General features: G+C 33.0%; 2 protein-coding genes across 2 annotated transcripts; both read right to left on the reverse strand.

Annotated features, from left to right (window-relative positions):
- Positions 1–5237: 5237 nt before the first annotated feature.
- LOC148621489 (uncharacterized) lies at positions 5238–7914 on the reverse strand. Its single transcript, XM_088575947.1, has 3 exons — positions 7839–7914; positions 6156–6655; positions 5238–5354 (listed from the first exon to the last, which is right to left on the reverse strand). Exons 2-3 carry the CDS (start codon positions 6652–6654, stop codon positions 5341–5343), a joined length of 513 nt encoding a protein of 170 aa, XP_088432073.1. The 5' UTR covers position 6655; positions 7839–7914; the 3' UTR covers positions 5238–5340.
- A 7242-nt stretch (positions 7915–15156) lies between these two features.
- LOC148621490 (uncharacterized) lies at positions 15157–21054 on the reverse strand. The gene is made up of 4 exons (XM_088574074.1): positions 20478–21054; positions 16851–16872; positions 15735–16204; positions 15157–15271 (listed from the first exon to the last, which is right to left on the reverse strand). Exons 1-4 carry the CDS (start codon positions 21052–21054, stop codon positions 15258–15260), a joined length of 1083 nt encoding a protein of 360 aa, XP_088430200.1. The 3' UTR covers positions 15157–15257.
- Between the last annotated feature and the right edge of the window lie 529 nt (positions 21055–21583).

Genomic DNA, 21583 nt, shown 5'->3' on the forward strand with positions numbered 1-21583 from the left:
ATTCAATTTAATGGTACCCATTACACAGAATAATATTTTCTGTCATCTTACAAAATCATACATGTACGTATATTTTCTGTAAACTAAAAGTATTTAAAATGATGTAAAAATAATATACCATGTATTTAATTTTTTTTCAAATGAATTTTTGACATAAAATTAGAACAGTAAAATTAAATGTTATTTTTTTAAAAACCTTTTCCAAGGTTAGACGATTGGTGGGGGGAATCTTACAGTGGAGAGATAATTGATAGGAAAATGTTCTATTGAAATGCATGAGGAATTTTAGTTTTTTGAAATTGCAAGAAGAACGGTTAGGTAACTCACAATTTTTGTTTTGATTAATGAAGGAATGTCAGTTAAGTGATCTTTATATAAGTTATAAGAAATTTTATCTATCAGTTTTTCTGACGTCTGGGAAATATTGATAATTCCCTACAGAATCCTTATGAAATGTAGTAAAATATTGGGTTTAATAATGCTCAGTTATCTCAAAGTCAAGTTCTGTGAACTGTGTTTTTTTACATTAAAAGTTTGAAGTAGGGTCATTCAGGGTCATCTTTGAGAAAAAAATTAGGAAAATTTATATACTAGAAATATTAAGTATGGTCTACCTTAGTCATTATTTTTATATATGGGTAAGAAAAAGAATAATGCACAAAATAATGCTTATTCAAAACACACCTTGTTCCGTGTTTTCTAATCTGTTCCAATAACTTGTAAAGACGCCAGTGTTGGTTTCATCCAAAACATGAAACAATATCTCAGTTTATCTATTAAAACTTCATATTAGTTTATCCTAATTTATGCTGTTTTCATTTACATGTGTAACATAATTTTCCACACTTTTTTTTGTGAGTTGACTGCCTATTTGTAATAGACTTTTATGTACTGTATCATTTAATTTTTAATCATAAATGTCATATTTGTTTCAGTATCATGTTATGTGCAATCAGTAACTCATGTGGACAAGTAGAATCATTAAATTGTTCTGCATGGAATTTTGGTCTATTTTGATCGAGTAATCAAGGTAACCAAGATTCTAGCAGGAATCAAAAGAATGTAATCCAGGGACAAAGACCAGGCATGGAAAACACACAAACAACAAAGAACATAAAGTAACTAAAATAATACATAGAAAGTAACAAAAGTAAATGAGCAACTCGGATTCCACTAAAAACTGGAAGCATGGACCAGGTGCACTGGTAGGGTAAGCATCCTCTGCTTTTCTAGAAACACCCACTGAGTTGCTCATAAATAGTCAAGTCTGGGGTAGAGGAAAGAGGAAAGGAAAACTCTGACACGTTGAACAAAGAGGTTCACGTGGCGCAGATGGATACACCATAATGATCCACATATGACAACCATAAAACTTCAATCTTGTATCAACAATAACCCTGTCCCAGAAGTCTAATGAGGTAGAGGAAAACTATGACACGTTGCAATGTATATATATGTACATGTAGTTTGATGCACTTTACCAGAAATCCACTACCCCCAATCAGAATCATTCACTAGTTCTTACTTGAATATGTTACAGAAAAGTGTATAATTAGTAATTACTGAAAGTTCAGTCAAAATATATAATTACAAACTCATAGGAAGTATACAATGCACCTGTATAAAGTGAATCCCTTTTTAACTTCAAAATTTGTTCGGTTTAAGCAAGTGGTTCGGTATTCCAGGGTTAAATAAAGATAAAAGGCTTTTAAAAAGTCTGGTTTAGACAGGTTATTGGATTATCCAGGTTTATTTAGACAATTTTCACTGTATATAATGCCCAGATATGACCATTAATAATGCATATATTTTTTCTACAAATTTCATTTTAGTAAATTGGTATAAAATTACGAAACACTTGAAGCCAATGGTTAAAATTTTATTCTAATGTGATGTATTTTTGTTCTAAAATTTCCTCTTAGCAATTAAATATTTCAAGTGTATATTTTAATATCTCAAAACATACCAGTGGGTAATCAATTAATTAATGAACATATGAAGTATATCTGGACTTGTAATAGGTCTACATATTCAATAATAAGTTTTTCTTTTTAGCTCATCTGGCCAAAGGCCACATGAGCTATTGCCATCACTTGGCGTCCGTTGTTGTCGTCCATTAACAATTTTTCAAAAATCTTCTCTGTAACTGCTGAGCGGAATTATATGAAAATTTGCACATATGTTCCTTGGGGTATCTTGCACAAAAATTGTGTTTAGATTTTTGATCGGCCAAAAAAGCCGTCATTACCAAAAATAAAACATAGGGGTCAGACTGTAGTTTTCACATATATCTCCAAAATCGTTAGGTTTAGCCAAATTCTGACATTGGTAAAAGTGTTCAGCATGATGAGATCTACCTTTGGTCGAATTTTCATTTTAATCTGTCAAGCAATTTAGGAGTTATTCCCTTTTTCGACATGTTTTTGCTATATTTAATGTTATTTCTTCTCCTCTGACACTACTTGACCAATTGGAACCAAACTTGATATGAATGTTCCTTGGGATGTCTTGCAGAAAAGTTGTGTTTTGATTTTTGATCTGTCAAAAACATGGCCGCTGTTACTAAAAATAAAAGATAGGGATCAACTTTTAGTTTTTCACATATATCTCCAAAACCGTTAGGTTTAACCTAATTCTGACAGAATAAAATTGTTCAGCATGTTGAGATCTATTTCTGGTCAAATTTTCATTTTTATCGGTCAAGCCATTTAAGAGTTATTGCCCTTTTTCAACGTTTTTTTTCTTGCTATTTTTAATGTTATTTCTTTCAAAAATCTTCTCATCTGACCCTTCTTGACCAATTGGAATCAAACTTGGTGTGAATATTTCTTGGTGTATCTTGCACAAAATTTGTTTTAGATTTTTGATCCATCAAAAAACATGGCCACCATTACTAAAAATAGAACACAAGGGTCAGTCAGTAGTTTTTCGCATATATCTCAAAAATCATTATGTTTAGCCGAATTCTGACATAGGATAAAAGTGTTCAGCGTGATGAGATCTATCTGTGGTCAAATCGTCATGTAATCTGTTAAGCCATGTAATGGTCCTAATGATAAGTCCTACTAAAGTCTTCTTGAGTCAAAATTGTGTGTCAAGCAATATCAGTAATTGTATGACCAAGTACATGTAATGGGTTCAGACTCAAATGTCTGTTTGTATTGAATTAATTATGTATAATTTTGTAATTGTACACTTTTACTGTTACATGCATGTATGTAAAAGTAGATCAGTAATCTTACAATTAATATATACATGTATTAGTGACATTTGAAGGGCACCATGATTCGAAAGGTAATAGTCACGGCTTTATCATGTAAATATGATATCTGGGTAGGTAGATTATTAGAATCTAGAATTATTAAGGAGAACAACCAAAATATATTTTAACTAATACCATTTTAAAATACAAATATCAATGATACAATTTGGTAGTGTACCACTGTTGAAAAAAATGCTCTACAAAAAAAATATATAATTCTTTAGCATGGGCTATTCAGCACAAACTGTGAAAACCAAACAAAAACGACAAAAGGAAACAGAAAAATGAAAAAAAAAGACACCAATTGTCCCAATTACAAATGAAACACCGTATTTCCAACTGTCTAACTTTTTGGTTTTCACTCCAATAAAAGCATCGGAATGTCCATGATATTGTTCCACAATATTCTATACCACAATTGTCAGAATGATTTTGATTTTTGGAGGTAAAAACTTGAAAAGTTTAGAAATAAGGGGCCCGAAACAGGAGAATTTATACATATGTCCAGAGAAAAACTTGATTACTTATGAAGGATGGTATAACAAGATGCCATTCTAAAAGTGGAAGACTGGGACTGATTTTGGGGTCAAAACTTTAACCTTTTGGGAATAATGGACCTGAAGCAAACATTTTCCGTATGTCCCGACAATAACTTGACTAAAATGAATGGATCTCTTTGAAATTGTATTACAAGGTGCCATTTCACAAATTGATTTTATGGGTTGTGACTTGAGCCAAGTAAAAAGAAAGGGCCAGAAAGAAGTATTTATGATGATTGCTGGACAATAACTTCAGCGAAATGGATTGGATCGCTTTAAAATTGGACATATTGCTGGAAGAAGGTTAGGGTCGATTTTGGAGCTTTAAACAGGAACAATTTCGGAATAAACGACCAAATTGTGACCCCTTAGATTTTGGTCATATTCGTATACGATGTCAAAATTTCAAAGCAGTATCAAGTTTGAATGGTACGTCTATACTGTTCAGGGATGGACCTCTGCGGTCGTATCTAGCTATGTCCTCCAAAGCATTTTATTTATATTATTTATTATTGCCAAGAGTGTATCAGTTCGGTAATTTTGTTATTTACCGTCGTCCGCAGTATTTTTTTTTCACGGTGAATTTTTGCTTTTTACATGAAAATGAGAAAAGCACAATCTGGTGTACCGCAAAATTTTTTTTTTTCACGCGTATGAAACACAAGGAATTTTTCAATAAACTTTGATGGAATCTGCATAACCATCGCAAGTCATCATGTTTGCAAAGCATTTAGTCATTTTGTTTTACTTTCAATAGTCACTATAAACCCATTGCTAAAGAGGTTTTTATTCTAAATTAAAATCTTAATTTTTTTGTCAGTCTTTTAAAGAAAAATAAATACTAGTGATCATTTGTTGAATTGCTATCTACGTCTGTTTCAGAATAAAACCTTGCTACTTTTTTAGTATTCATGTACATTGTAATTTCATAAGATTGTGTTGCAAGTTTTTTGCAGATCTTGTTTATTTTCGCTGATAAGGCTATTTTTCTTGATTGGTATATAAACTATATCTCTAACTGGATTATAAACAACCTATTTGTTTAATGGTGCTATGACAGTGTATATTCAACTAGAGACTAGAAGCATAACCCTGGGTCCCCTTCAAAGGTATTGATGAAATTTTATGAAATAATATGTAGATATGCATAAAGGCATATTAAGTCGATGTCCACAAAGGGAGATATTCCAATTTAAGATTTTACAAATTGAAACATTGAAAGTGCAACTCACCATAATTTCTATTGCTGCAGAAAGGATTTTCGAAATTTAAATCAAACATGGTTTTACAAACTGTTAAGGTCGCTTAAAATCAATTACTTTTTCCCGGATAATGCACGATGCTTGTTTTTTTGTCGAGAGGGTATTGTCTAAAGTGATTTTTGTATGTTATGTTTTATATGTTAATTTTCACTGTTTGAATGACATAAAACAAGATGAATGCAAAAGATATATTATAAAATATGATTATAACAATTAACATCGGACTCTGTCAACGTTCGGCTTTCATTTTCCACATGGTCTCTGCAGTGATAACTTTTTAGTAGGCTTTTCCTACAAATATATATTTTCAACACATATTTAATACGTAAAGCAGTAAAAACTTATACAATTCTAAAATTGGCATGATGTAGTCAAACTTTATTTTGCGGTAATTGCCAAGGATTTTTAATTGACTGTCTTTTTGATAAAAAAAAAAGTTTGAACATTATATGTCATTCGGGACCTTCACAAAGGATATGGTCTTTAATCCACGTCAAGCCGACCAATCAAATTACAGGATTACCTCCAGTAGATTGTTATCATATATGTATTGCAACCGCTTGGTCATTAGATGTACTTCAAAAATAAAACCATTCCAGTATTTCCTCCGTTTGTTAGAAAACGTAGGTAACTGAACACTAACATTAATTTGGAAAACAACCTACGATTTTATGGTCGTTATCATGAACTCGTGGATTGTTATGGTGTATCCATCAGCACCATGAGAACTGATTTATTCAACGGGTCATAGTTTTCCTTCCCTCGTTTGTCTACCCCGGACTTGACTTTTTATGAGCAACTCGGCGGGTGTTTCTAGAAAAGCAGAGGACGCTTACCCTACCGGTGCGCCTGGTCCATGCTCCCAGTTTTTAGTGGAGTCCGAGTTGCTCATTTACTTTTGTTACTTTGTATGTATGATTTTAGTTACTTTATGTTCTTTGTTGTGTATGTCTGTTTTCCATGTCTGGTCTTTGTCCCTGGATTACATTCTTTTGATTACCGCTATAACCTTGGTTCCCTTGATTACTCTTTCAAGTAGAAATGAAGCCTACACTATATAGAATTCTCAACCAAATCTATAATGTAACTTACCGTAGCCACCTCCGTAGCCACCTCCGTAGCCACCACCGTAACCTCCCCATCTACCACCATAACCTCCCCATCCACCTCCGTATCCTCCATATCCACCTCCGTATCCACCTCCGACAAGGACTACTCCTTTGCCGCCATATCCACCGTATCCGCCGTATCCACCATATCCACCTCCGTAACCACCGTATCCACCTCCGTAACCACCATATCCACCTCCGTAACCACCTTTACCTCCCCATCCTCCCCATCCACCCCATCCACCTCTTCCGCCCCATCCACCTCCATATCCGCCTCCGTAACCTCCTACGAGAAGTACACCTTTACCACCTCCATAGCCACCGCCGTATCCTCCCCAGCCGCCACCACCGTATCCTCCCCAGCCACCACCACCATATCCTCCCCAACCACCTCCATATCCGCCTCCATAACCGCCATATCCTTTATAGACGGCTTGGGCTACGCCCAGACAGACAGCCAACAGGCAGACGGCTACTTTCATTCTACAAAGAAGATCGGAAATCAGTTATACTTTTCAGCGTCCTAAATCTAATTGTTGATTTTTCCTTAGAGCTAAAGACCTAGACTTAATGTAGTCGGTAGTAATTTTCGTAACTTCCAACTGGAGGACTCATCATGGGAATGATTTGAAATTTTGTTTGCGGCTTTTGTCTAAGTAATCTAAATTAAAGTGTATGTAATCTTTTGTAAACATTATCAATAGAAATACAAGAAAAATAGTACCTTTTGTGCAAATTTCGTGTCATTATTGTATAATCAGAAAAAAGTAAAAAAAATAGGGAGAGCTAATATCGATATATCGAATGTTACCCTGTACGTGTAAAAAAAACTCGATAAATCACATGCTGAAATAAATTCGGTAATTTTACTTTCAGACTTTCTGTTGTTCAAACGTCACAAAAATGAATATCAATCCGCCGATAACAGTTTAAAGTTTATGTTAAAAATAGAAATAAATTGTGGAAAAATCTATTTTTCATTAACATGATCCACAGAAACTTAGATGACATTATCAAGTAAAAATCAAAAATCAAAAATAGTGACAAACATTCTACCAATGAAAATCAATAATGATTTCAGTTTCCTTGTACAACTTGTGGACAGACAGTTGGACGGGTGGATAATGGTATATTATAATACATTTTTCAAACGTAACCGCTTTCTTTAATCTAGTTCGAGAACATGCTTTATCTTTAAGCTTTCATTTCGGTGTTTGCCTAATACATATGTTTATATTTAATTACATATAAATGTAAAGTTGTAAATGTAAATGTAAAATTTGAATTTTTAATGTGAAAATATTAAATATGAAATTTAAAAAAAAAATGAAATAAAAAAATAGGTTGTATTAGATAAAGGAAAAAAAATGTTACCTTCCGAACATGGTACTCTCAACATTTAATTGAATAATTATAGTATCAAATTGAAAAGAAACAAAAAAAAAAAAAGCAAATACAAATACAAAAACGAAAATTTTTGACCCGATACTTACTAAATTAAAAAAAATGTATTACCACCCAATTTCAATAGGTAAAAAATAACGAAATAACCTTAGTCAAGAAACACCAGGCCACATTTTGGTAAATGTACTTGTAAATATATATTACCAATATATCATTTACAATTTAAAACAGCTTTCTCATATTATGATAAAACCCCACTTACTTTGTTGTGATGGCTACTCCTGGAAGACCTGGTGTAGGTTCTTTACCTTACACTTATATACGCTTTTGAAGGCGTTCACATATCTATAAAAAAATCCCCCAAATTATGGAGACAACAAAAGTATGAAATTATGATCGATTAAAGGCAATCGCTTATTGTTAAAATGAAATATACTACATCATCTGATCAGCTGTTTTGAATATTAATTTTATCTAATTATGACAAATTTCATTATTGTTTGTTCATATCAAATGTAGTTGGACACAAAATAGTTTGGTTGAAATTATGGTGTTAGATTAGTTTGTACTTTTACATAAACATAAATGTGGTTATAAATATGAAAGGTGGGGCATTCCTTTTCAATCATAAGTTAATAAGGTAGTGACATTAAATCTATTTAGTTTTTGCAGAAATGAATGAATTTTACATTATGTTATTCACAAATGTCATTGATACTACAGAGAAATTCACTTTACACTAGACATGTTGATAATATGTTTATGATAATAAGCATTGGAAGCTGCCGGAGTTACTTTTTTCGATAAAGAAATAAATTCAAAAACCAATATACGGCCATTCTTTTCAGTCACCCAGTAGACAGACTTGTCAGATCCCGAAATATTTAAGATTTTATTCACTATATTTATCAAACTTTGCAGTTTTTTTTTCATTCCTTGTATTGCACATGGTAGAACCTCTCGGTGATGGAATTGGTTAACTACTTCGATAAGTTTGATTTTGACAACTTGCATACAATTATTCTTGGATTAAGATTGTCCTATAAATAGATTCTAATGCTGCCGATAAGAGGTATGTGTACAGCATATCGAAATATGCAATATATATAATTGGTATTATTGTATTTAGTATATATGCAGATTCCCCACAAAATAAATGATCAATATACGTGTACTTTGAATGATTGATATGATTATTCAAATGTCTATTGTAGGGGCGATCTCTAGGAGCTATCTGCATTGAATACAATGTCCTAATTTGAATGTTTCTTTGGAGATACTGTTTGGTGGACAACAAATCAAATAATACGTTTTGAACAATTTGATTTCTTCCATTTTTGAATATTTTTGAATGGATCTTTGTAAAAACCATCAAGGAAATTTAATACGTATTTAAATTGTGAATATTTTTTCGCAATTGAGATGGTTATTTTTATATATTATTTAAGATTTCATTTTGTTCCCAGACAAATTCTTTTTTTTCTGCTGGAAAATATCAAATATCATAAATGTATTTGAATGAAAAGTATACTGAGTTTAAATTCACCTTTAGTTATAATGTAATAATTTAATTTCAGATGTAACAAGCTTTCTGATTGAATAAAAAATTGTGTCCATCATCCCATCGACCAAATGTTGTAGTGTAACTGTGACATCATCAACTTCTTATATTTAGATAAAAAAAAATCAATAATAAGGAAATAGTGTTATATTTTTTTTGGTCTATCTGTAATAACCTCAGTGCCTGTGGATAATTAGTGTGCACTATGTGATTGGGATTATTTCCTCATCGACCAAAAAAAAAAAAAAAAAGAAAAAAGAAAAAAGAAAAATAAATCATTCCTGAAATTATTTAATTTGTTCTGTTTATTTTCAAATAGACTACCTTGGTACTGTGAAGTCATTAACTTCGATTGGTCCGCAATCTGTGATTCAAATAGTTCCAAATCAAATAAGGCTTTGATGAAGGAACACATTTTATATTGGCTGGAATCGATTAGATATTAAGTAATGAAATGAGTAAGTTATTCATACATAACTGACTTGGAAACATTTTATGAAGCGTAAACCTCCCGAAAATTGGTAATTACGCATCACTGGTCAATTTTGTTTAAAAAGTGCACAATGTTGCTATTCATTTACCAAGGTAAGTACGCATCTTATGATATTCCTGCTTAGAGTTGTCTATAAAAGTCACGAAAACGATAAAAAAGAAATATAAAATAATAACCCCAATGTATTTTCACAACATGGAAAATTACGGTCTTCATCTTTAGGGGAGTCCAGCAATTCTTTAAATATATATCATTTAGCCAGGTTGTGCCGAGAGTATCTGCTTTAAACCATACATAAAATGTAAACTGTGTCTTTTTTCTGACCAAATTCTTGTTTTCAAAGAAATCGTTATTTACATGGCAACCCAATTTTATAGCAACCTATATCCGAGTAGTCTAATGGACATACCTAATTGTTAAATATCTTTGTTCATGAACATGTTATGTATGTGCAGTATTATAAGGTAATATATTTTTTCTTTTTTATAATGTATTTGTGAAACCAAACAAACTTTTATGCAGGAAAATGTATTGGAGAAGGGAGCTTAGTTCTGAAATGCTTTACGGCTGCCATGATAACACCAACACAAAGGTGTTGAAAATAAGGCATGTCTTCAACATAGGAAAGTTAATATCATGGGTATTTTTAACACCCACCCAAGGACCAAAAGTCTTCTTGGTAGAAAACGATGCCAACAATCTAATGCACGAAAATCATCACAGTGAATGTCAATATCGACATTGAATTCGCCTTCATCTCTTATATCTGTCTATTAATGTCTGGCACATGACAGAAGGAGGCATATATATACCCCCTAAAACATATTGAGTAGTACAATTTTTGATATGGCTTCTTCCTGACCTTTCAAATCTGACAAATCGGAGCCTCTTCATGACTACAATAGTAACATTTGTACATATTCCATTTACAAATAAAGGTATCGATGCGATCAACACCAGCAATATTCATAACCGAAGAGAAATAATGAAAGAAAACAAATCCCAGGCATTAGCAATAACATAGGTAGGGGGAATATTTAGCAGCGTAACTTTTTTTTTTATTAAAAATGTGGAATTATAAAGTCTTTAGTTTCCATGGAAATTATAAAATCTTCCAAAGCTATTAAAGTCCTAAAGGTACTTTTATGACAAACTCGCATAATAACGACAATTAATATCTCAAAGAATTATAATGTGAAGGTATAACAAGATAAGAAGAAGAATAACGAGAAACTAGGTCCGTTATATTATTGTTATTAGATACAAAATCAGTCATGCATTTAAAGAAATCTACTAATGCTGTGTTTTAAAGTTAAATAGCCAATCACAACGCTTAAAAATCGCTTGAGAATAGAATAATAGCACAGTTCAGTACTGTTTTGTGCTTTTTCTTAAAATCTTTGAATTCAGTGACAATAAAAGCATTAATGAAAACAAATTACACAAAAATTTCTAAAATACCTTCAGAAATTTTGTTTTCGCAGAATGATCGAAGCGGTTTATACGTGATATATACACAAAACATGATCTACCTTTTATAGTAGGAAAGTTCATCCATTTATGCTTTGTATAATACAAAAAATATTAAAAATAACACAATAATGTAAACAAAAATATATAAAATTAAGTTGATGTATGATAAAGAAAGGATGTCATCGAGTTTTTTTCCTGTAGTCAAATAAAGTTGTTTTTTTTTTGCTCTACGTTGTGCAATTTCTCTTGTCCAATTATATGTTTCAGTCATCGCAAGCAGGGGCGTAGCTGCCTATACGCAAATACGCAGTTTCGTACTTTCGGAAAAAGTAATAAAAACAAAAACACACATTTTAAAGATGAAATAAAGGTTTTATGCAATGACTCACTGGGGGACTTGAGCGACCCCCCCCAGAAGACCCCTCGCCGTAATTTTGCGGACAAATAAAACAGGCCTAGCTACGCCCCTGACAGGAACAAATCTTAACTTACAAAGAATTTGTATATGTAGTAAGTTTCCCTTTTTACATATTACCTACCAAAATAGAATTTTTGCACTTCACAAGGTTTTTTTTTGTTTTATAACAGCAAACATGTATTACCCCGAACAAAATATAATTTGCAAAAATAAATACGTTTACTGTATCATTAAGGATGAATACTTCTAGTAATGCATGTTAGGCTCTTTTTTTAATTTTGCTGATTAAATTACAATTACCTAAAGGATGCTGCAAATATTCACTTACTTGTTTAAAGTCTATTGATTTTGAATTTCTAAGAAGGTTTTAGCAAGGGCTATGTTAAAAAGTATGTAAGTAATATAAAGATTGGCTCTAAAATATTTTTTTTTTTTCAAATCAGTATAGATACTGCATACTATTTAGAAAAATGAATGTTTTCTTTACAAATACCACTTTTCTGAAATTTATCAACAAATAACTTGGAAACCTTAGTGCAAATTGTAGTCAAATGGGAAAATTGGCCAGAACACACTTGATTTTTACCACCTGCATCAAGAACTTATACATTCCGATCACAAAAGCCTCTGGTATTAAGACAAATTTTGACAAAACGCTTAGTTTGTTCAATCATGTAGCCATCATCTCCTTATCGAAAACTCTCAATTTCGAAAGAAATTATTTCATACACAAATACCATTCATACATAAAATCAGCATAGAAATATGTCATTTTGACACGAGAATGTTGTAACCGCTCGTAAAGCTTTTTCGGTCTCGGATTAATCTTTTTAGTTGGTAAATTAAAATGATAAAAACATAAAAGGGCCGAAAACTTGAATGTACGAATATACACATTTTTTTCAGGCCATCTTTTTTGTTAGTTCTTCAATCAAGTATTTTATAATACTTTTGGTTATTTTTTAAAAAAACAATTTTCGGCGAATTGATAGCCAATATAGGAATTAACTTAATTTAGGGTAAATCGCCAGGCTTTGCCGGACGTTTTTTTTTTCGATTGGAGCCAAATTCGTTAACCGTTTTCATTTCCACTCGATATTCTCTTAATGTCTTTTTCCTTCAATCCTCATCATATTTTAAATTTAGTTATTTTGTGCATGACGTGTTTATTACATTTCTTTCCAACTTGTATAGCTACGATAATCAGGTTGTCAATGTAAGGACAGAACATTAGGCAGAGCCAAAGTGTTATATAATGTAAATGACCGTATATCATAGATTAAGTGTAAGTGTTTGTAAGAATTAGGCAAAATAGGAAAAGACAGAACCAAACATGCATGTCAAAACCCCACCGATCTGACAATAAAATATCACTCAAGGACGTTTTCTCTATTTGATCTCTACATCACTGGTTTTGGTCAGAAATTTTTCAATAGAATCTTAGAAAAATGAGTTTTTTGACGGAGTTATCTGCCCTTGAAATGTTCATTTTCAGTGCATTTCAAAGAAATTGTAACTCAATGGTCCAGCATGATATGGAAAAATTTTGCTTTTTTTCCTTGATGCGGATGGTGCAAATAGCCAAATAACACTATCAAAATGATGTTTTTTTCATACCATGTCCCACTCTTACAGGGACTGACACTTAATATTTTGATTGCTCAATTAGTACAATTGCAGCAATTTCAAAACAATTTCAAAGGAGTTATGTTCAGTATTAAACAGATCTAGTTGTACACATTGTTGATCAATACGTGTATTCTAAAAGCGTAAATCATTGCTCAAAAATGAATAAATTATATGTAATAAATAAATACATACATAGATATAAAACAAATCAAATGCGAAAAATGACTATACGCTTTTATGGTACTATAACTGTATATCTACGACAAGAAACGTCTGAAAGAGTAATCAAGGGAACCAAGATTATAGGGTAATCAAAAGAATGTATTCCAGGGACAAAGACCAGACATGGAAAACAGACATACACAACAAAGAACATAAAGTAACTAAAATCATACATACAAATTAACAAAAGTAAATGAGCAACTCGAACTCCACTAAAAACTAGGAGCATGGACCAGGTGCACTGGTAGGGTAAGCGTCCTCTGCTTTTCTAGAAACACCCACCGAGTTGCTCATAAAAAGTCAAGTACGGGGTAGACAAACGAGGAAAGGAAAACTATGACCCGTTGAATAAATCAGTTTTCATGGTGCTGATGGATACACCATAACGATCCACGAGTTCATGATGACGACCATAAAATTTCTATAGTGATGACTTCAATCTTGTAGCAACATAACCGTGTTCCAGAAGCCTATTCGTTAGAGTTCTAGCGCAATACAAAAAGGCTGCGTAGTTTCGGCAAGCTCTGGCATAACGTATGAGTTGTGATATGAACACTCCATACGCAGGAGCCGAAGGGATGTTGCCACAGATGAAAGGAAAGTTGACAATTTTGAATGAAAAGTCATCACGTTTGTCGTAAAGTTTGGTCAATAGTTTTCCTTTACCATCGATTTCTAAGTGTAGGTCAAGATATGATGCTGACTTCACAGTGTCTGTAGTATCCTTTATCTTAAGTTCTTTTGGGTAGATGCGATGTATCAAATCCCCGAAATTAGGATTGTTTAAAGATAATACGTCATCTATATAGCGGAAACTGAGATCAAACGATCTAGCCAAACGATATTCTTTCTTTCTGATCAGATCAGCTATAAAGTCAACCTCATAAGAGTGAAGGAATAGGTCAGCAAGTAAAGGTGCACAATTTGTTCCCATTGGAATGCCGACCGTTTGTTGAAAAACACGTCCACCACACTGGACAAATATGTTGTCAATTAAAAATTCCAGCATTTTGTAAACATCTTCTTCTGTATATTTGGAAGATGATTTGGAATTATTTCTTACAAAGTATGAGGAATCTCTACCAAGAACTATATATTTTTATCTAGGTGTACCATCTTTTTTGGAAAAACAACGATGTATAATGTTTTTAAGTCGGGATTATAATTGAGTATGGGGAATAGAAGTATACAGTGTTGAAAAATCATAGGTTTTAATGCTATTATATTCAGATAATAGTCTTGAACTTATTGTCTCCAAAAGATCTTTCGAATTTTTCAGGATCCACATTGAATTAATACCACTACGGGAGTAACAAGTGTTGTGGTAGGACTGCAGACCCTCTTTGACAGTTGTAAGTATAGAAGTTAAAAGTTCTGAAAGAGGTTTGGTGGTACATTTTGCAGATCTAGCTATGAAACGTTGTTTGTATGGATTCTTGTGAGGTTTAGGAATCCAGTACATAGACGGTAAATCACAATCATCGTCCTTGGTAGAGAGACCAAAAGAGGATAGCACAGATTTATGGTTTTTCACAATCTCTTCTTTGGAGAGAGTGGTAGCAGTATAGGTCTTATCACGCACTAAAGAGTGAGACCACTTGTTTAATTTTTTTAATTGGTAGAGAGGAAAAAGTTTCCAAAAACAATTTGGTTGACTATAGATTGTTTTATTAGGATATTCTTCTAGCTTCATTGTATATAATATCAGGGGGTCTAGAACTTTTGTTTATAGTATGTACAAACTGTCATTGTTTGGATGACATTAAAAATCAAATGAAAACAAGTTGAATACAAAAGATATATTACGAAATATAACTATTACAAATTATATCAAATTCTGTCAACATTCGGCTTCCATTGTCCACATGTTCTGCAGCGATACATTTTAATAGGCTTTTCCTAAAAAAATATAATTCTAAATGTATGATAAACGTCTTGCATTAAAGCCTTATTACACCTCTGTACAGTGTGTGTGTGTGTTTTTTTTTTTTTGTAGTTCAACTTTGATATATGATATTTGACAAGTTGATAGACTCACTGTTTAAAAAAATTGTTTGTGTTTGTTATCAGAAGTTTGATGTAAAAGTCATAGTATAAGTCAAGTTGTTAAACAAAAAATGATTTAAATCGCCCCAAACCTAATCCTACATTATGACATACTTTTAACAAGCCTCCCGTAAAATATTAAATTGTTGTCTTCATTCTTCAATTGAAAACAGAATCCATGATATTTTATATCTATATCAATCTTCTGTCAAAATATCAAGGCGCTTAAAAAAGAAGTTGCAGAGAAAAATATTGCAAACAGATTGAATTTTCAAGTCTTCAAACAGATAGTTGATTCTTCTATAATGTAACTTACCGTAGCCACCACCGTAGCCACCACCATAACCTCCCCATCCACCGCCGTAACCTCCGTATCCACCTCCAACAACGACTACACCAACTCCTTTGCCGCCATATCCACCATATCCACCGTATCCGCCATATCCACCATATCCGCCGTATCCACCATATCCACCATATCCGCCGTATCCTCCGTATCCACCATATCCGCCGTATCCACCTCCGTAACCGCCTTTACCTCCCCATCCACCCCATCCACCTCCATATCCGCCTCCGTAACCTCCTACAAGAAGTACGCCTTTACCTCCCCAGCCACCGCCGCCATAGCCTCCCCAGCCACCGCCATAGCCTCCCCATCCACCGCCGCCATAGCCTCCCCAGCCACCACCATATCCTCCCCAACCACCTCCGTAACCGCCATATCCTTTAGAGAGGGCGTGGGCTACGCCCAGACAGACAGCAAGTAGACAGACGGCAACTTTCATGCTATCAAGAAGAAAAAAATATCATAAAATTATACAAATGAAATTATAATTATCAATGTAATAATCTCATTTATTGTTGATTTTCCTACAGCATCTGAAGGCTGAGGACCTAGACTAGAAATTGTCCTGATGTACTTAATACAGTTATTTCATAACTTATATCTAAATGACTCAATATGGGAATGATATTAAATGTGCAGGTTTAACAGGACTTATGTTTTTGTTTCGCACTTTCTTTTGTTTACGTGATGTCTGTATATATGCGCTTCTACAAATCCAAATTGATTTAACTGAACAAACAGATTGAAGAACAATGCGTATGACCACCGCGAAAGCTACAAAATTTAGTAATAATTGAAATGGTTGTTTTCAATTTCAAGATTATTAAATCGGAATTGAATTCGGCACAAGTTTTTTTTTTTTAAATATGATTTACATTGATAATAATAATAATAATAATAATAATAATAATAATAATACGCATACGGAAAAAAATATCCTTTAGTTGGAATTAACCATTTGATATACGTACCCCTTTTACACTATTTACAATTTGAGACATGTTATTGGTACGCATTCTTGTAAATACCAATTTCCTCCTGGTAAATTTAAAGGACGTTCTTACATTATCATGAAAACCTACTTACTTTAATGTAATGACCTGGAAGACTGTGTACAAAAGTCTTAAAATCTTACACTTATATACTTTTTGGGAGGCGTTTTCTTTATCTTAAAAAAAATTCCCCAAAGTATAGAGACAACAAAAAGTATGATAGATTAAAAAGAATTGCTTATTGTAGTAATGAAAAATGCTATATCATCTGATAAGCTGTTTTGAATTTTAATTTTATCTAATTATGACAAATTTCATTATTGTTTGTTCATATCGAATATAGGTGTTCCATACACATAGTTTGGTGAAATTAGTGATGTTATTTTCCGACAATAGGATAAGAAGATCGTAACGAAAAACGAAAAAAAAATCTGAATATACTTGCATAATTTTCAAATTTACGGAGAAAAAATTTTTGGGAATTAAATCATTGATAAAAAGTTTGTAAGTACATACATTTCGACAGGCAGCGCTGTGAGGGACTGTATTAAAACTTAACTTTAAATTTCAACTGTTATTTCGTTTAAAAAATTAAACTCAAGTAAGCATTTCGGGTTAGAAAACATATCACTTTTCTTTAAGATGGTGACAAAAAGTGGTTTTTAATTTAGCTACATAAAGCAGGTTTACATTTTCAATTCAAACAAGTCTATGAATGAAAGAAATACAAATACATATAAGTAGGCAAAACATATAGAAATATAATTTTCCTTTTTATTCTATGCTGTAAGATGATCAAAACAACTTTTATCTTATCTTATTACATGTTGTGCAGGATATCAAATGCCATTTTAAGCTTTTTTAACTGAAGGAGTTAAATGACCAATCATTATTAACGACAGTATATTTCAAAATCCATCGATATCAATTGTTTTTCGTCGTTTATTTAACGTTTATTAAAGTAGTGTCATTATTTAGAAACGTGGGGCCCTAACAATTGATCGAAGCAAGAGTTATTTCCAAGTGTCAAACATGGACATTTTTAAATAGATAGGAAAATATAACTGCAATTCATTACAATTTAATTTTAGTAATCAAATTTAACGGGATGATTAAAACGATTAATGACGTCACAGTCACACAACAGAATTTGTTTTATCAGATGATATACAATTTATGTATGCACCATGAAAATCGATTTGTTCACCGTGTCATCGTTTTCCTTTCCTCATTTGGCTGCTCTGGACGTGACATTTTTGAGCAACTCGGCAGGTGTTTCGTTAAAAGCAGAGGACGCTAACCCTGCTGGTGGATCTAGTCGACACTCCCAGTTTTTTTTAGGGGTCCGGGATGCTCAATTACTGTTGTTTCATTGTACATGTTTTTTTATCCTTTGAAACTGATTTTATTTGTCGACCAAAAATTCAAATAAAATAATCTAAGAAACAGTGAAGAAGTACTGTAATTTGTCCAGCTGGGCATTATCAAAGCTGTCATATGGAGTTATTGCGGGGTCTTCCCTGTTGATTCCTTATTTTATCTTCCTCTTCAGGGGTCTGATTATGATCACATGTGTCAAACAATATTACATTATTCATGTTAATTAATTGGAATCTGATAAAGGATAAGGTTTAATTTTCACTTGTGATCAGAACATGGCTACCTTGATTGGTCAGTAAACTGGTTATTTAAGATAAAATTCATGTGTAAATTATCATGTCATATTGTGGGATCACTCATTATCATCAGCTTTAATATAGACATCTTGGCATGAATACAAGCACAAACAATACATAACATATAAGAAATATAACCTAATTTTTTTTACAATAAATATCGTAGTCTGATAAAAAAATATTTTACGTTCGCCGTAAACATAATTAATCACGGAAATACAACTTTATCAAAGTTTGCATATGTTGTCTTTTAAAGTCATAACCAAGATTCTAGCTGAAATCAAAAGAATGTAATCTAGTGACAGACACAAGACCTGGAAAACATACACAACAAAGAACATGAAATAACAAAAAAAAAATACAAACATGAAATAACAACAACAAAAAAAAATACAAACAAAACAACAAAAGTAAATGAGCAACTCAGATTCCTCTAAAAAACTGGGAGCAAGGACCAGGTGCACCGGTAGGGTAAGCGTCCTTGGAAACAAGAGCATTTACGAAAACAAATTTATCACAGACGTGTTTAAATTTTTTTAAGAAAATATATTTTCACAGAATGATTGAAGGTTGTTGGTACATGATTTAGCTATTATAGTGCGAAAGTTCGTTCAGTAATATTTTATGTTTAAAATGTGTTATCTTATAATAGAATATCGAAACATGACACAATGACACAAAAATAAATAAATGAAAAAACAATTTTTTTTTTGCTTTTCGTCGTGCACTTTCTCTTGTCCAAGTATCAGTTCTGATTTTCATAGAGTAATTGCGCATGTAACAAAAGGGCTTCATTTAAAATAAAGTAAATTCATTTTGATAGCAATTGTCGATGTGTATCAATATGCACTTTAAATTTTTTTTCGTTTAAAATATTCACGAAAATGATGAACAACTACAAACTGAAAATTAATAAAATAATAATTTAGATGACTGTAAGAGTACTAATGTCAATGATACTACTGTTAATATTTAAAAAAATACACAAACATAAAACCGGAAGGCACATAAATGATATAAGAGCACCAAAGACCCAAACCTTGAAATTCATTTAGGGAGCAAATAAAAATACACACCCTGGTTCTCATTTGACAAAAAAAATCATTTTAACAATCGCCTATAAAAATATCTGACAATATTTTTCTACTATATGCACATTTACGAATGACTTAATACTTTCATATGAGGTTTTATCTAAGTTAAAGACAAGGAGTAATTGAGCCTGTAAGGCACAAGCACGGTCAAATTAATAACGTGAATCGTGGTATCATTATACATACACAAAACCAATGACACTGGTAAAGAAAGTAGACAATTTTTCAGTGACCATGTGTCATTTGTTGCTGTTATCACTACTTGGAATGAATTCAGTGATGACGTTAGCGTCGTTTAATAGGAATGACTTTCAGGGATATATTTTCCTCATTTTATTTCCAATTAATACATTGTTGACACTCCGATGTTTTTACGATTTGTGATAATTTCAGTTTGTTGTTACAGTAGTCTGTGATTCGATGTCAATTTGTACTGTTGTTTGTTGGAGCAACTTTCATGATCATGATTTGGTGAAGAAGTGTTCAGATTTAATTAGCTTTCCTTCAGGTTGTTGACAGCATTTTAATGTTTAAGAATGCAAATGACATATGTATGTCATAACAAAATGATTTAACAACCGATATATGATGCAAAATCTATATTACAAAAACGCAAATTTTAAAAAGTATCATGTCAGTTCAAATTAGAGGTTCAAATCCCATGTTCGGTTGCGGTCTAGTATTTCCCTGAAAATAGAGAATGGTATTTTATAACATATTTTACCTTACAGAGTAAATTTTAAGCGCAATTTTTAACATTTTCTGCACAATGCACATAGAAACAATATACTTTATGTCCATTTTTATCTATCAGTATAATGCATTCATTTTTCCTTTTTAGAAGAATATCGCACTTGAAAAGGTATCTCTAAAAAGTTGGTATACATTTCTGGTTGGAAACAATACTAGTATCATTTATGTAAATTTTGTTTTACTTTTTAGTGTACCTACCTCCCCCATATCCGTATCCTCCGGCTCCCCAGCCCCCTACTACACTTCCGACGACAACACCGACACCTGCTCCTTTTCCAACACCGTATCCACCGCCATATCCGCCTCCGTAACCACCACCATACCCACCACCTCCGTAGCCGCCACCACCGACGAGAAGGACAGATCCTCCTTTGCCGCCTCCATATCCGCCTCCGTATCCACCTCCTCCGTAACCTCCTTTTCCACCCCATCCTCCTGAACCCCATCCTCCCCATCCACCTCCTCCATAACCTCCTTTACCGCTGCCGACCAGAAGGACAGCTCCTCCTTTACCACCTCCGTATCCACCTCCATATCCACCTCCGTATCCACCGCCTTCATAACCTCCTTTACCTCCCCATCCTCCTAAACCCCATCCTCCCCAACCACCACTTCCATAACCACCACCTCCGTAACCACCTCCACCAACCAAAAGGACGGCTCCTCCTTTACCACCGCCATATCCGCCACTGCCATATCCGCCACCGTAACCTCCTTTCCCATTGGCATGGGCTACTCCTAAGCAGATAACTAGCAGACAAACAGCGACTTTCATGCTTATAAAAATAAAAGTAAACAAGTATAAAAATACAAAATTATCGGACCAATAATCATCGGATGAAAAAAATAAGTTGCACATTCACCCCCCAAAAAAATTGAATAAGCCATATGTTTTTTTATCAGGTTCCGACATTTCAAAGTGAAATGGTAAATTAAACACGATTTGTGGCTAGCCGAACCTTCATAGTGGCTATGAGTTCCGTTGTCAGTTTATATTGTACACCCATAAGTCAAAATTGGTCAAAACAGTTATCAACTTAGTGATAAATTAAATGACAGTGAAAAACACATACCCGGTATTTTATTATTTGTTGGATTAATCGGGAAAATCTGCGGTAAGACAGACTATTTTTTTTATCGGCAATTTGTCCTTTTTCCCTTTGATGTATTTTGCACGTTGGTTGTATCACAAAAATATCAGGCTAAACAAACATAATTGACATGCCATAAACGTGTGAGAATCGTTTAGGGGCGTGGTCTTGATCTACATTGATCTTGGTCAACTAATACAATTATTTTAACTA

Source organism: Perna viridis, chromosome 3, assembly GCF_037379345.1.
Source record: "Perna viridis isolate PV_CMFRI_1.1 ecotype Kerala chromosome 3, ASM3737934v1, whole genome shotgun sequence".
NCBI classification, from domain to species: domain Eukaryota; kingdom Metazoa; phylum Mollusca; class Bivalvia; order Mytilida; family Mytilidae; genus Perna; species Perna viridis.

Excerpts from the sequence above, each read along its gene's own strand:
- LOC148621489 (XM_088575947.1), bottom strand. The coding sequence starts at position 6,654 with ATGAAAGTAGCCGTCTGCCTGTTGGCTGTCTGTCTGGGCGTAGCCCAA.
- LOC148621490 (XM_088574074.1), bottom strand. The coding sequence starts at position 21,054 with ATGAAAGTCGCTGTTTGTCTGCTAGTTATCTGCTTAGGAGTAGCCCAT. Across the intron at positions 16,873-20,477 it reads AGGATACGGATATGGGGGAG|TCTTCCAGGTCATTACATTA; the intron begins GTAGGTACACTA and ends TTTTGTACACAG. Across the intron at positions 16,205-16,850 it reads TTCCAGGTCATTACATTAAA|CATGAAAGTTGCCGTCTGTC; the intron begins GTAAGTAGGTTT and ends TCTTCTTGATAG.